Source organism: Phoxinus phoxinus (assembly GCF_949152265.1).
Source record: "Phoxinus phoxinus genome assembly, chromosome: 12".
NCBI lineage: Eukaryota > Metazoa > Chordata > Actinopteri > Cypriniformes > Leuciscidae > Phoxinus > Phoxinus phoxinus.
The window spans coordinates 8,852,482-8,866,828 of NC_136887.1; the positions used below are offsets into that span (position 1 = coordinate 8,852,482).

The 14,347-nt window shown below is 47.7% G+C and overlaps 1 protein-coding gene across 1 annotated transcript in view; it reads left to right on the forward strand.

Moving 5' to 3' along the window:
• msnb (moesin b) overlaps positions 1–14,347 on the forward strand; it is a 50,896-nt gene that overhangs the window by 10,556 nt on the left and 25,993 nt on the right. The window contains exons 4-8 of the mRNA XM_079630398.1: positions 2,970–3,244; positions 3,370–3,453; positions 3,566–3,712; positions 3,807–3,903; positions 4,072–4,235. Coding sequence (XP_079486524.1) covers positions 2,970–3,244; positions 3,370–3,453; positions 3,566–3,712; positions 3,807–3,903; positions 4,072–4,235 — 767 coding nt within the window. The remainder of the gene's footprint in view (positions 1–2,969; positions 3,245–3,369; positions 3,454–3,565; positions 3,713–3,806; positions 3,904–4,071; positions 4,236–14,347) is intronic.

Sequence of the window (14,347 nt, forward strand, 5' to 3'; positions counted from 1 at the left end):
CTCATGTTCTGTGGCCTTCTGGGGACTTTGAGGTATCAGGTGTCGCCTTTAGGGTGAGGTTCTGATTGCACATATCTGGACATCAATTGTCTGTTTATCCTGGACTGAATTTATACTCTACTCACACACACACTTTGTCTGGACTCGTCATTGTTCATGCAAAGACTGTTCAGACTCCCTTATCAAACTCTCCCTTACCTGCCTCTGCCTCCGAGTCTCATGACAGAGACTGCTTTGAGAAAAGCTGCACTTAATCATGCAGTTAAATACTCCTACATCTGACCTACATCATAACACATATTTATCCATGTGTTTTTATATATACAACTTATTGATTTTAAACTTTGTTTCTGCTATAAAATTGTGGAGAAACAAGTTATATTGTACCATTTATGTACTACACATTTTTACAGCACAAATTATAAATAAATCTGACTGGCTGGTAAATTAACTGTTATTAATCTGTATTTCAGTTATGTTTGAAAATGAAAGCAAGAACAGAAAAAATGAAAAAGGAACCGCTTATGTAAGAAATGTATTTCAATTAATCATAAAATGGCCCTGATATGTCAGTAGACATTAAGAAATCATGTTCATTTCAAATACTTATATCACTGACAACAGTAGTCCGGCCAGGATATTGTCATTTAAAAGTGAAGTTGCAGCCCTCAACTGATGTTGATGTTGTCATGTTGTGTTTTGGCCTGATGCGCCACCCTCCACCTATCTACCAGTCACGAAGTCAGTAGTGTTTCGGCATCCGGGTTGCCAGCTCTGCTCTAGTCTTGCCATTGGAAGCTCTTTGTAGCAGCCTACGTTCCTGCTGGATCCTGCAGCCTATCTGGCAACCTCGAGTCAGGGGGAGGGGGAGGGGATACACCGCTCTACAGTAATTTGAAAGTAATTGCACTACCAGTTTTGGCCACAATCTTACATACGGTTCCTTTAAGCTCTGCTTATAAACAGTTCTGTCAACTCTTGGAGAGATTGGAATGGCAATGGATGTGGGAATGTTAATGTATTTGGTCTTGGCAGAATACGTCTGCTACGCTGCTGCTTCTATTGTTGATTATGGCTTCTACTGCTGCTGAGAGCAAGTACAGAGACTGTAGTGCCAATACATTCACAAACATTGCTGTGAGCATGTAAGACATGCTACTGCTGCACATATAACAAACATGGAATAACAACCCCTAATAAAGCAGGGCAGACGATAATAATAGACAATATAAGCCAATATATGCATGCTGCTGAATGAAGAAAACAAGCTGCTGCATCAGCCAACATGCATACATCTGCACAATGGACAAACATAGGACGGGACAGGACAAAACATCTGAATTTGTTATATATGCTGCTGCTGTTGTACAAAAGTACTAAGAATTGCGATAGCTCAATCTGAAATGTGATACGAAAGCCTATTTCACTTTTAAAGAGTTGACATGCCAGCAATGCTTTGTCTCTGTATCCTTACGGTAGCTACATTGTCTGCTTGCTGCTGCTGCATAAACACAATACTGCATGTTCACTAGCTGCTAAAATACTTAGTAAATCACTCTAAGCATTAAACAGGACTGTTAACATGACATGAGTTTGAACTTATTGTATGGAACTTCATAAGGAACTGACAAAGCAAACTACACAAAAACGCATAGTGCATAAGAAAGACTGTTCACTTATATTAGATGTTGAACATAAGACGATTTCTGAAAGTGTGCTGCAGTTTGCTGACAGCAAACAATGTAAAGTATTTGAATGTTTGAGCAGCAAGCTCATTGGCTGCTGATGCCACTGCATCCAAGCAGCTGTGCTATGTAGATAAAGATGTGATCGCTACAAATTTAATTAAGGACCAGCCTGCGCCATCTAGACTTTCATGACAGAACGTTGTATTTAACATTCCCAACTGTAAGGTCTCTTGACAGTGGAAATTTTATGTGCAAAAAATTAGTTCCTTTGGCTCTCTGGCGAGATCCCAATTTGTCAGTCCGACATAACATCTCTGTTCCCTCCATCAGGGGACGGCGGTTACATTAGTAACATAGACGTTCTTAATTATTTATGTACAGTATATTACAATACTATATGAAGTTTTATGTAACAAAGTTTGGGGGGAGCACGTTCAGGTAATCAACCAATCAGCACAAGAGGAAGCCGGTATAAATAAAGCCTTTCCTCACCTCTGTCCCATAACAGTTTCACAGCATCCCTCCACCACCCCATCACCTCACTCTTGGCTGGTTTCTATCCCAGTTAAAAGGAGGGGAGTACTCTGGGTTCGGGCCAAATTCAGAGCTCGGAGCCCTCTCCCGGACAGCACGCCAAATATGCATAAAATACTAATAATACTAAAAATCTGATTTCATGTACGTGTGAACTCATGAATCTCTGTTCACATTATTCTGTAAACCAAAAAAAAAACTCCCCCTGATACTGATTTGACCATCAATTTAATGCCACTGGAGTAAGCAACAGGGTACTCGAGGCTGTGCCGTATCGTAAATAAGTCACGGCTGAAGGCCATGACTTATTCACGATACAGCACTAGCCTCGACTTCTTGGATGACATGGGGGTGAGTAATTTATCAGGAATTTTTTTTTTGAAAGTGAAACTGATAAAAGGACAAGATATCGCTGCGGACATTCAAACTGATTTTTTTATTACGAATATAGGACTGAGCTGAAGGAAAATGAAGGAACACTCACTTACTCGATCTCTCACAATACTCTACTCTATAAGCTTCAATGACCAATATTAAAGAGAACATGTCTAAGTTGCTAAGCGTGGTTGCTAGGAGTATTGTGTAGTGATTTATAGAACCGTTGGGTGAAGCAGTCATAGCCGTGTTTTATCATGAATAAAACACAGCTATTGACCAATCAGAATCAAGGACTGGAACAATGCTATATAAGCATTTAAAGAACATATTGAAAAACATCTAACAAAAACATTTGTGTTTATATGTTAGGTGACAGCTCAAGATGTCAGAAAAGAAACCCCATTGCTGATTAAATTTAGAGCAAAGTTCTACCCTGAGGACGTGGCTGAAGAGCTGATTCAGGAAGCTACACAGCGCTTGTTCTTCCTCCAGGTGAAAGAGGGAATCTTGAATGATGATATCTACTGTCCACCTGAGACGGCTGTTCTACTGGCCTCATATGCTGTGCAGATGAAATACAGTGACTTCAGTAAAGAATATCACATCCCTGGATATTTGTGCAGAGACAAATTGCTGCCACAAAGGTGTTTCTCTATTCTTTTAAGACCTTAACACCAACTCTGTTCTATTCTTTAAACACTAAGATTACTTTATAGTACTTTATTATGTTTTGAAAGTTGCTGCTTTATATACTAATACATTCTTCTAGAGTTCTAGAACAACACAAACTGACTAAAGAGCAGTGGGAAGATCGAATTCGAGTGTGGCATGAACAACACAAGGGCATGATCAGGTACAATCCATATGACCTAGAGTATTTATAAAATTAAAAAACAACTTCACAACTATGTCCTGAACCTAAACCTAGTTGTTTGAGTATAGTCAATACAGCTTTATCTCTACAGAGAGGACGCAATGATAGAATACTTGAAGATTTCCCAGGATCTGGAGATGTATGGAGTGAACTATTTCAGCATCAAAAACAAAAAAGGATCGGAGTTGTGGTTGGGTGTTGATGCTTTGGGACTCAACATATATGAGCGTTCAGACAAGTATACCATCTATATTTCAGTTTTAAGTCTAAGTGTTTTGTTGAAAATTCTTAGCAATGGACTGTGCCATGTAAATATCGCTGTTTTTTAACAGGCTGACACCTAAGATTGGATTTCCTTGGAGTGAAATACGGAATATTTCTTTCAATGACAAGAAATTTGTCATTAAGCCCATAGACAAAAAGTCACCGGTAACTTAAAATAATAAACTTAATCCCAAATGTATTTCTTAATTTATTTATTCTTTCATTCACTCATGTTTGGAGATGTGGAGGATTTCAGTTGTCTTACACCTGTTGTATTACAGCTGTATTATTCCTGTCTGAAATGTTATGACATGTCCTCTGCTCCAACCACAGGACTTTGTGTTCTATGCACCTCGCCTGCGCATTAACAAGCGCATCCTGGCTCTGTGCATGGGAAACCATGATCTTTACATGAGACGACGCAAACCAGACACTATTGAGGTGCAGCAGATGAAAGCGCAGGCCAGAGAAGAGAAGAACAAGAGACAACAAGAAAGGTGAGAACATTAATAACAAACATATCTGACAGCACAGATAGAACATACACAATGCTATTTTTTTATGATACCAAAGGCACAGTCACTATCTAGTGCAGAAATGAGATTCTGTCTTTCATGCAAATGTACTAATTGTGTATTTTTTTATGAAAGTAAATCAATATCAGAGGAGCGCTGTTCTAAAACCTAGTGAGCTGCCTAGCTACAGTTGATATACAAAGTGTCACAAACTGCTCTGAGACACAAAGATTGAGATCCAAATGCAGTATTTATTGAACAGGGTAATCCAAAAACGTAATCCAAAGTACAGTCAGGGTCAAACACTGGCAGGCAGTCCATACAAACAAACACAACAAGGCAGGGAACATGGGCAAAAGAGTAATCCACGGAACAGGCAAGAAATCTAAAAACCAAGAGACATGAAACCATGGCGAATGCTCGGAAAATCTACAGTGTAACACTCTCTACAGTGTAACACTAAACAAGACTGCAGGGAATAACAGAAAGAACGTCTCGGTTACGGATGTAACCCTCGTTCCCTGAGTAGGGAACGGAGACGTTACGTCGAAATGACGACGAATGGGGTTCGCTTAGAAGCCTATCCTCTTCGAATATTAATAAAACGAGCCAATGGCAAGCAAATGCCATGGGTCTGCTGAATTTGCATAGCGTAACTCCGCCCCACAGTGTGGGTATATAAGGAAGTGAGCCGGCAACATGCAGATATGTTTCTTCGCTGAAGGAGCCAAGCTGAACTCAGGCTGTTCCAGCGGTACAGCGGAAGTGGCAGGAAGACGTAACGTCTCCGTTCCCTACTCAGGGAACGAGGGTTACATCCGTAACCGAGACGTTCCCTTTCGTAGTCACTTCGAGTTACGTCGAAATGACGACGAATGGGGTTCCCAGTCCAATCACGCCACCTCGGCTGTCTTCCAGTGCCCTGCGTAAGTCTGAGCTCCCTGTCGTGAGACTAGCACGGACGAAGGACTCCTACTTAACACAGGAATACCAAGGTACACTGGGAAGCATATCACAGTGGAAATATGCAATCAGTGCCCGCCCGAAGGGGGGGGACTTAAGAAAACACATATGACCCGGAGGGGGGTGCATACGGATAACACTGGGGTGTCCAGCCCGTAGGGTGGAGTATTTCAACCCCAGGGGTGGCAGACTGGCTTGCCAAGGGAAAGACACATGCTCGAAGGAGGCTTACAGTGGAAATACACACGTGGGGGTCGCCCAGCGGGGGAACCATGCACATGGTGGCACCTAGCCAACGCGAAAGCTGCCGGAGGCATAACTCTGGCGTTGACGTCAACAGCGCTGGAGGAACTCAGGGCTTATCAGGCTCACCTGAGGAGAATATCGCACGTATCCAGTCCGTGGAGTGGAATGGCGAGCAAGCGAAGACACCTGAGCGGGTCCTAGCACCGGCTGGTTGAAGCGAGTACTCGGGAGGACACTGGCTCCACTCGGAGATTGTAGAATCTGGCGAATGTGTTGGGTGTCGCCCAGCCTGCAGCTCTGCAGATGTCTGTTAGCGAGGCGCCATGCGCTAGAGCCCAAGAGGAGGCCACACTCCGGGTGGAGTGGGCCGTCACACCAAGGGGGCACGGTCGACCTTGCTGCTGGTAAGCCAAAGCAATGGCGTCCACTATCCAGTGAGACAACCTTTGCTTGGAGAGAGCCCTTCCCTTCAGCTTCCCACCATAACAGACAAAGAGCTGGTCTGAGGTCCTGAAACATTGCGTTCTGTCTACGTAAGCACGGAGGGCGCGTACTGGACAGAGCAATGCCAAGGCTGGGTCTGCCTCCTCCAGGGGCAGCGCTTGCAGGTTCACCACCTGGTCCCGGAAGGGAGTGGTGGGAACCTTGGGCACATATCCAGGCCGGGGTCTCAGGATCACGTGAGAAAAGGCCGGCCCGAATTCCAGGCACGCTTCGTCTACAGAAAATGCGTGCAGGTCCCCTACCCTCTTGATGGAGGCCAGAGCAACCAGGAGCGCTGTCTTAATTGACAGGAACTTAAGCTCCACTGATTGCAGAGGCTCAAAGGGAGCACTCTGCAGGGCAGTTAGTACCACTGAGAGGTCCCAAGAGGGAACGAGAGGAGGGCGAGGAGGCTGTAGTCTCCTCGCTCCTCTCAGGAACCTGATGACCAGGTCGTGCTTTCCCACGGACTTACCATCAACTGCGTCGTGATGTGCGGCGATAGCGGCAACATATACTTTCAGGGTGGAGGGAGACAGCCTTCGCTCCAACCCATCCTGCAGGAAGGAAAGCACGACACTGATCGGGCATGATCTGGGGTCTTCTGAGTGAGAAGAGCACCAAGAGACGAAGAGGTTCCACTTCAACGCGTAGGCATGTCTAGTGGACGACGCTCTAGCGGAAGTGATGGTAGCCACCACCGCTGGTGGTAGGGTACTCAAACCTGCCTCGTCCCGTCCAGGAGCCACACGTGGAGGTTCCAGAGATCGGGACGAGGGTGCCAAAGGGTGCCCCGTCCCTGAGAAAGGAGGTCCTTCCTCAGAGGAATTGGCCAGGGAGGTGCTGTCGCGAGGAGTACAAGTTCGGAGAACCAGGTTCGGGTGGGCCAGTGCGGCGCAACCAATATGACCTGCTCCTCGTCCTCCCTGATCTTGCACAGGGTCTGTGCAAGAAGGCTCACTGGGGGAAACGCATATTTGCGGAGGCCCCGGGGCCAGCTGTGCGCCAGAGCGTCCGTGCCGAGCGTGCCCTCGGTCAGGGAGTAAAACTGGGCGCAGTGGGACGAGTCGTGGGAGGCAAACAGGTCTACCTGTGCGTCCCCGAACTGATCCCAAATCAGCTGGACCGCCTGGGGATGGAGTCTCCATTCTCCAGGAAGAGGCTGAAGCCGTGAGAGCTCGTCGGCTGCACAGTTCAGGTCTCCCGGAATATAAATGGCTCGAAGCGACCTCAGATGCTTCTGACTCCATAAGAGGAGGTGGCGGGCGAGTTGCGACATACGGCGGGAGCGTAGACCACCTTGTCGGTTGATGTACGCTACTGTCGCGGTATTGTCTGATCGGACTAGTACGTGCTGGTTCTTGAGCAGCGCCCGGAAGCGGTGCAGAGCGAGACGTACTGCCAGCAACTCGAGGCAATTGACATGCCATAGGCGGTGGGGTCCTGTCCAGGAGCCCGCGGCAGCATGTCCATTGCACATGGCACCCCAGCCCGTGGAGGAGGCATCCGTTGACACAACAACATGCCTGGAAACTCGTTCTAAGGGCACTCCGGCCCGTAGAAAGCTGAGGTTCGTCCACGGGGAGAAGGTCTGACGGCAGGTCGGAGTAACTGGTACTCGGAGCTTGCCCTGGTGCCATGCCCACCTCGGGACTCGATCGTGAAGCCAGTGCTGAAGCGGTCTCATATGAAGCAATCCGAGCGGCGTTACCGCGGCTGCAGATGCCATATGCCCCAGGAGCCTCTGAAAAAGTTTCAGTGGAACCGCACTCTTGCTCTGGATTTGTCTCAGGCAAGTCAGCAGTGACTGCGCGCGCTCGCTCGTAAGCTGCGCGCACATGGCGACCGAGTCGATTTCCATACCGAGAAAAGAGATCCTCTGCACGGGGCAAAGTTTGCTCTTCTCCCAGTTGACCCGAAGGCCCAGACGGACTAGGTGCCGGAGCACTAGGTCCCTGTGTTCGCAAACCTGGTCCCGAGAGTGAGCTAGGATTAGCCAGTCGTCGAGATAATTCAGGATGCGAACCCCGTGTTGCCGTAGCGGCACAAGGGCTGCCTCGACGACCTTCGTGAAGACGCGAGGAGACAGGGCCAGCCCGAATGGGAGGACCGCGTACTGGTATGCCTGCCCCTCGAAAGCAAACCGTAGAAACGGCCTGTGTCGAGGAAGAATGGAGACATGAAAGTAGGCGTCCTTCAGGTCGATCGCTGCAAACCAATCCTGTGGCTGCACACATTCGAAAATGCGCTTGGCCGTGAGCATCTTGAACGGAAGCCTGTGAAGGGAACGGTTCAAGACGCGCAGATCCAGGATTGGTCGTAACCCACCGGTTTTCTTGGGGACAATGAAGTAGGGGCTGTAGAAGCCGGACCTCATTGCGGCTGGAGGGACAGTCTCGATCGCACCCTTCGCCAGCAGGGTGGCGACCTCCGCTCTCATGACAGGGGCATTGCCACCGACCATAGTGAAGCGGACTCCCCTGAAGCGGGGAGGAGACCGCGCGAACTGAATCGCATAGCCGAGCCTGATGGTCCGCGCGAGCCAGCGGGACAGGTTGGGAAGCTCTAACCAGGCTCCCAAGGACTGTGCCAGCGGGGTCATGCGGACGACAGACGTCCCCGCGGGGGTGCAGCGAAGCGGAATGACCGGCCCGGACGTGGGTGGCATAGCGGCCCGGTGTGGGGGCACGGTCATTAGCCGCGTCCTGCCAGAGGGAGCCAGGGAAGGACCAGCGTTCCACGGGGGCGTGCTCTGGCAGGGGTCTGGCGACAGAAGGGGATGAGAGCGGCGGGGCCCGTGGGCGGCGCGCACTGTCATTCCCTTCTGGGGGCTCAGAGATGGGGATATCAGTTCTTTCTTTAACCACATTAGGGTGCTGCCCACCCGTGGGTGAGCAGCGGGGAGTGGAGAACAAAGGATTCTCCCCCGGCCCTCCACCGGGGGAAGGAGTGGTCCTGCTACCATCTCCTGAGAAGAACTGATGGCCATCTCTGAGCAGCCCGTCTCAGGAGCGCCGCTTGGCCTGGCGTTTAGCGGGGCGCGGGGCTGGAGAGGGCTGGGGCGCCTGCCTGCGGCGTCCTCCACGACGCGGCCCGGGTGAAGGCTGCTGCTGGGGCCGTGCGGGAGGGGCGGGAGCCGCGGGAGGGCGCCCTCGGCGGCGAGCAGGCTGAGGCGTCTGAACCGACGGCTGGGTGGAGGCAGCAGCGGGCCGTCGGGGCAGAATATGACGAATAGCCTCAGTCTGCTTCTGGGCGGTTGAAAACTGTTGGGCAAAATCTTCAACCGCTCCGCCGAAGAGGCCAGCCTGGGATATGGGGGCGTCAAGCAGACGAGTCCGCTCAGCGTCCCTCATATCGGCCAGGTTGAGCCAGAGGTGTCTCTCCTGGACCACACTAGTGGACATCACCTGGCCCAGGGAGCGTGCGGTCACTTTCGTCGCCCGGAGAGCGAGGTCAGTGGCGGCACGCAGCTCATTGAAGAGCCCTGGGTCAGTCCTCCCCTCGTGCATGTCCCTGAGCATCTGGGCCTGGTAGACCTGCAGAGTGGCCATGGCATGCAATGAGGCGGCTGCCTGCCCCGCAGCTCTATAGGTCTTCGCCACCAGGGTCGACGAAAACCTACAGGCCTTGGAGGGGTGCTTAGGATCACCACGGGAAGAAGCACTCTGTGGACACAGTTGCATCGCAACAGAGCGTTCAACCATAGGCACCCCAGTGTACCCGTAAACAGCCGCCTGATCGAGAGGAGGAAAGGCGGAGGAGGTCGCCGAGCGATCACGGGAAGACAAGGGTGTCTTCCAGGACCTCGAGACCTCCTCATGCACATCCGGGAAGAAAGGCATTGGGGTTGGACGCCGACGTGAATCGGCGGCCGCGCCCAAAAACCAATCGTCCAGACGCGAGCGCTCGGGGCAGGGTGGCGGATTGCACTCTAACCCGATGCTCGCGGCTGCCCGGGAAAGCATGGCCGTCAGCTCGGGATCAGGATCGGGCAATGCTGACGCGCCCGGAGGCGGCAGCACAGCCGACCCCTCATCTCCCGAGGACTCCTGCCCACCTTGTGATGCTGTGATCGACATAGCATCGTCATTAGGAGCGCCAGACGGCGCACTCGGTCCGCCGCCGACCGTTGGCCGGGACTGATCGAGCGCATCATCTGGTCGGCTCGCGGGTTGCGGCACTTGAGAGGGGGATGTGGCCCGAGGACGAATCGTCGGTTGTTGTTGCCACACCGTCACCCTCAGGTCACCCTGGCCACCAGCCGAAGTACCAGCTCTATTACTAGAGGGGGTAGATCGGGGTGTGGATGAGGGGACTCTCACTCTTTCGAGATCACTGAGTCTCGACCGTAGTGTCGCGATGGTCATGTTTCCGCAATGAAAACATGAGTCATCCACAAGCGCTGCTTTGGCGTGCTCTAAGCCCAAACACGCAAAACAGCGATTGTGCCCATCTAAATCAGACAGCCAGTGACCACAACCAGAAGGGCACGGGCGATGCATCTTTAAAAAGACGTGCCACGCGCTTTGCTCTTTTAGAGAGAAGGAGAAATCCCCGCAGATGCTGAAGCGACCAGGGAGAGAACACACACACACTGGCAGATCACTGCTCAGATCGCAGGGAATGTGCACTCGCTGGAACTCGCTGTCACACCAACACCTGGAGGGAAGCTCGTCTCGAAGAGGAATAGAGATGATACTCAGGATGGCTTGTGGAGTGAAGGATAAACTTGGCTCCGAAAGCGAAAACATATCTGCATGTTGCCGGCTCACTTCCTTATATACCCACACTGTGGGGCGGAGTTACGCTATGCAAATTCAGCAGACCCATGGCATTTGCTTGCCATTGGCTCGTTTTATTAATATTCGAAGAGGATAGGCTTCTAAGCGAACCCCATTCGTCGTCATTTCGACGTAACTCGAAGTGACTACGAAAGGGAACCACGTTTATATAGGGTGAGCAAACAAAAAGATGAGACACAGGTGAAAACAATGAGTGCTAATGAGTCCAGGCAGAGAATTATGGGTGTTGTTTGTGTAGTTTGTGAGGGAATGACAATAGTCTGTTGTGGAGTTCCCTCTGGTGGCTTTCAAGGGCACTCCAGCTGGTGACCGTTACACAAAGTCTGTTAAAAACACTTGGAATAACTAACTTTAAACTGTCACTGTTACACCTGTCATGGACTTTGTTTTGCCTTCTGTGTTTGTGCACCATGTGTTTAATTGTTAATCAGTTTCACCTGTCACCTGTCATCATCATCATCACAGACATCATCACTCACTTTGTGCAGCAGTTGTCTCCATTTGTCTGTGTATATAGTCTCCCTAGTTTCAGTTCTCCCTTGTCGACTCTCGTCTACACAGTTTGCTAACTTTCTTGTTTGTAAATGAATAGTTTAATCCTGATCCGTCTTCTTGAACGTGCAGCCTCACTAAGCCAAAGCGTGACACAAATGTGTGCAGGCTTTTTTATTATAGCACTCTGTTTGGATAGTAGTCTATCAGCTTGGTACATATTTTCCCATTTCTCTTTGCAAAAAATATTCCAGATCTGTTAAATTTGAAAGGGCCGCACAGGTCACCACACAGGTTGTATGCAGGATTGAGGTCTGGGCTCTGGCTGGGCCATTCCACAACATTCATATTTCTTTGATTTTCAATTTCATTTTTTAGATGTGTGTTTTGGATCATGATGAAAGGTGAAAGTTCTTTTCATTTTCAGCTCTAGCAGACACCAGAAAGGTTCTGTGCTAAAATCGTCTAGTACTTGGAGCTATTCATGATTCCCTACATCTTCACTAAAGCCTTAGTACGAGCTGAACAAAAGCAGCCCCAAAGTGTGATGCTGCCACCATCATGCTTCAGCATAAGTATGGTGTTCTTTTGCGGATGTGCTGTGTTGTTTTTGAGGCAAACATGCCTTTTACAATTTTAGGCAAAGTCCAATCTTGGACTCCTCATACAAAAATCAAATACATTTTTCACATGGCTTGGGAGACTGGATAAATGTTTTTGCTAAGTTTAGCCAGGGTTTGGTGTGTTTCAGTCAGAAATGGATTGAGTCTTCCAGGCCAGAAAATACAGGAGATAGTTGTCACATGTAGGGGGCAACTCTTTTAATGCTGCTGTAGGCCAGTCTTGACATCCTCCATGACCAGTTTTTACTTTGTCTTCTTGTCAATTTTGGAGGGACACTCTGTTCTTGATAACGTCACTGTTGTGCCATACTTCCTCCTCTTGTTGATGACTATCTTCACTGTGTTACATTTATATCTAATGTATTAAAATTTTTATTGTAGCCCTCACCTGATCGATACATTTCAACAATGAGACGTGAAGGACTATAATGCGTTAAGAGCTCGCTCAAGTACTGCAGAGCTAAACCATTTAGAGCATTGTAAGTAATCCGCAATATTTTAAAGTGTATATGATGTTTAATAGGGAGCCAATGCGGTGTTGACAGAACGGGGTTAATATGGTCATACTTCCTGGTTCTGGCAAGAACTCGAGCTGCTGCGTTTTAAACAAGCTGTAGTTTAAGCGTGCAGGGCAACCACCCAGTAGAGCATTACAATAATCTTGCCTTGAGGTCATGAACGCATTAACTAATTGTTCTGCATTTGTCAATGAGAGCATATTGCGTAATTTAGATATATTTTTTAAGATGGAAAAATGCGGTTTTACAGATATTAGACACGTGACTTTCAAATGAAAGATTGGTATCAAAAGGTACCCTTTCCTTTGGGGTACCTTGCACAGTGGAACGCTACTAAAAGGTGGAGCTAGATCACTGCAGGACGTTGATTGGTTGACAGAGAATCGTCACTTGCGCGTGCTACAAGAGGAATGACAACATAAGAAGCGCCATTTTTTAATATAGTTTAATATAATACTACTGTTACTGTATCACGAAATGTAATTTTAAGAGTTTTTCAGGCGAGAATGTAGTTGTTTAAAGCTCAAATCTGTGGTTTATTTATAAAGATGATTATTTTTTCCCCCGGTTGTGAGATCCATGCGTTCAGCGGGCGCTCGGCGCTCATGTTTCCCGGCTGGATGAGCCTTTCCTCGGCTAGTTCGTTGCTGACTCCGACGGATGGTAGTGGTTAAACATAAGATATAATTCGTTTTGTGTAGACCTAACGGGCGATCTTTGGTCTCGTAAATATATAATGGGTTCCCTAGTCAATCGTTTTGGCTGAGGGCTAAGTTTAGTTTAATATTAACGTTATATTTGTGTTTACTTGTAATGTTAGACTAGAGCGCTGCATTTGGATATTTGACTGAATTGTTTGCTTTATTTCTTATTGTATAGCTTCTTGTACTTTACTTAAACTTGTATATAGGCTATTATTGATAAAAACTGAAATTTTACAAATTTTAAAAAAATTTATTACAAGATTATCACTGATGTTTATTGCAACATTTGTACAAATGCATATATTGCCTGGAATATGTTTATTTTATTTATTTTTTAAACGAAAAGAGGTAACGTTAGGGTTGTGTTTTAAATTTCGTTTTGTTATAAATAGAATAACGTATAACATGCAGTGAATAATCAATATGCATTGCGCATGAACCACATTTGTGTCCCTATACGTTTAATTTATGTAAACGAAAACGAAAAGAGGCAGAGTGGTGTTTATAACATATTTCGTTTTATTGTTGCTTAAAATGTACATACCAAGTGACAGAGATAACCGGAGTAGCAGCGCGAGCTGAGTCCTGAGTGACGCTTTTAAGAACGCGCTGTAGCCTACCATTTGCATGTAGTACAAGTACATGGCAAGTACAAACTTTGCGTACTTGATATTGAGAAAAGCCTAATGTCGGCGCTTGTCTTCTTGTGACAAACATCATACATGTCGAGGAGCAAGAACTAGATCTGCTGTATGTCATCCATTGTAGTTTACTATGTTCTTCTTCGCGCGAAAATTACGTAGATCGAAACACCACGCCTATCAAGTAAGGGTACTGTTGGCAGTGGAAACGCTAGCCAGATCATGGTTAACAGACCCGAACCGTACCGTACTGTCCCGTACCGTACCGTACCGCTCAGTGGAAACAAGCCAAAAGAGCACACCTAGGTTCCTAACCGACGACGAAGACTTAACAGAGCAGCCATCAAGTGTTAGACAGTATTCTAGGTTATTATGTGTGGAAGTTTTTTTGTCCAATAATTAGAATCTCTGTTTTTTCAGAATTTAGTAGTAGGAAATTACTAGTCATCCAATTTTTTATATCAGCTATGCATTCCGTTAATTTTGTGAATTGGTAGGTTTCGTTAGGTTTTGACGAAATATACAGCTGAGTATTGTCGGCATAACAGTGAAAGCTAATTCCATGTTTCCTAATGAGATCTAATGGTAGAATGTACAGAGTGAACAGCAGCGGTCCTAGTAC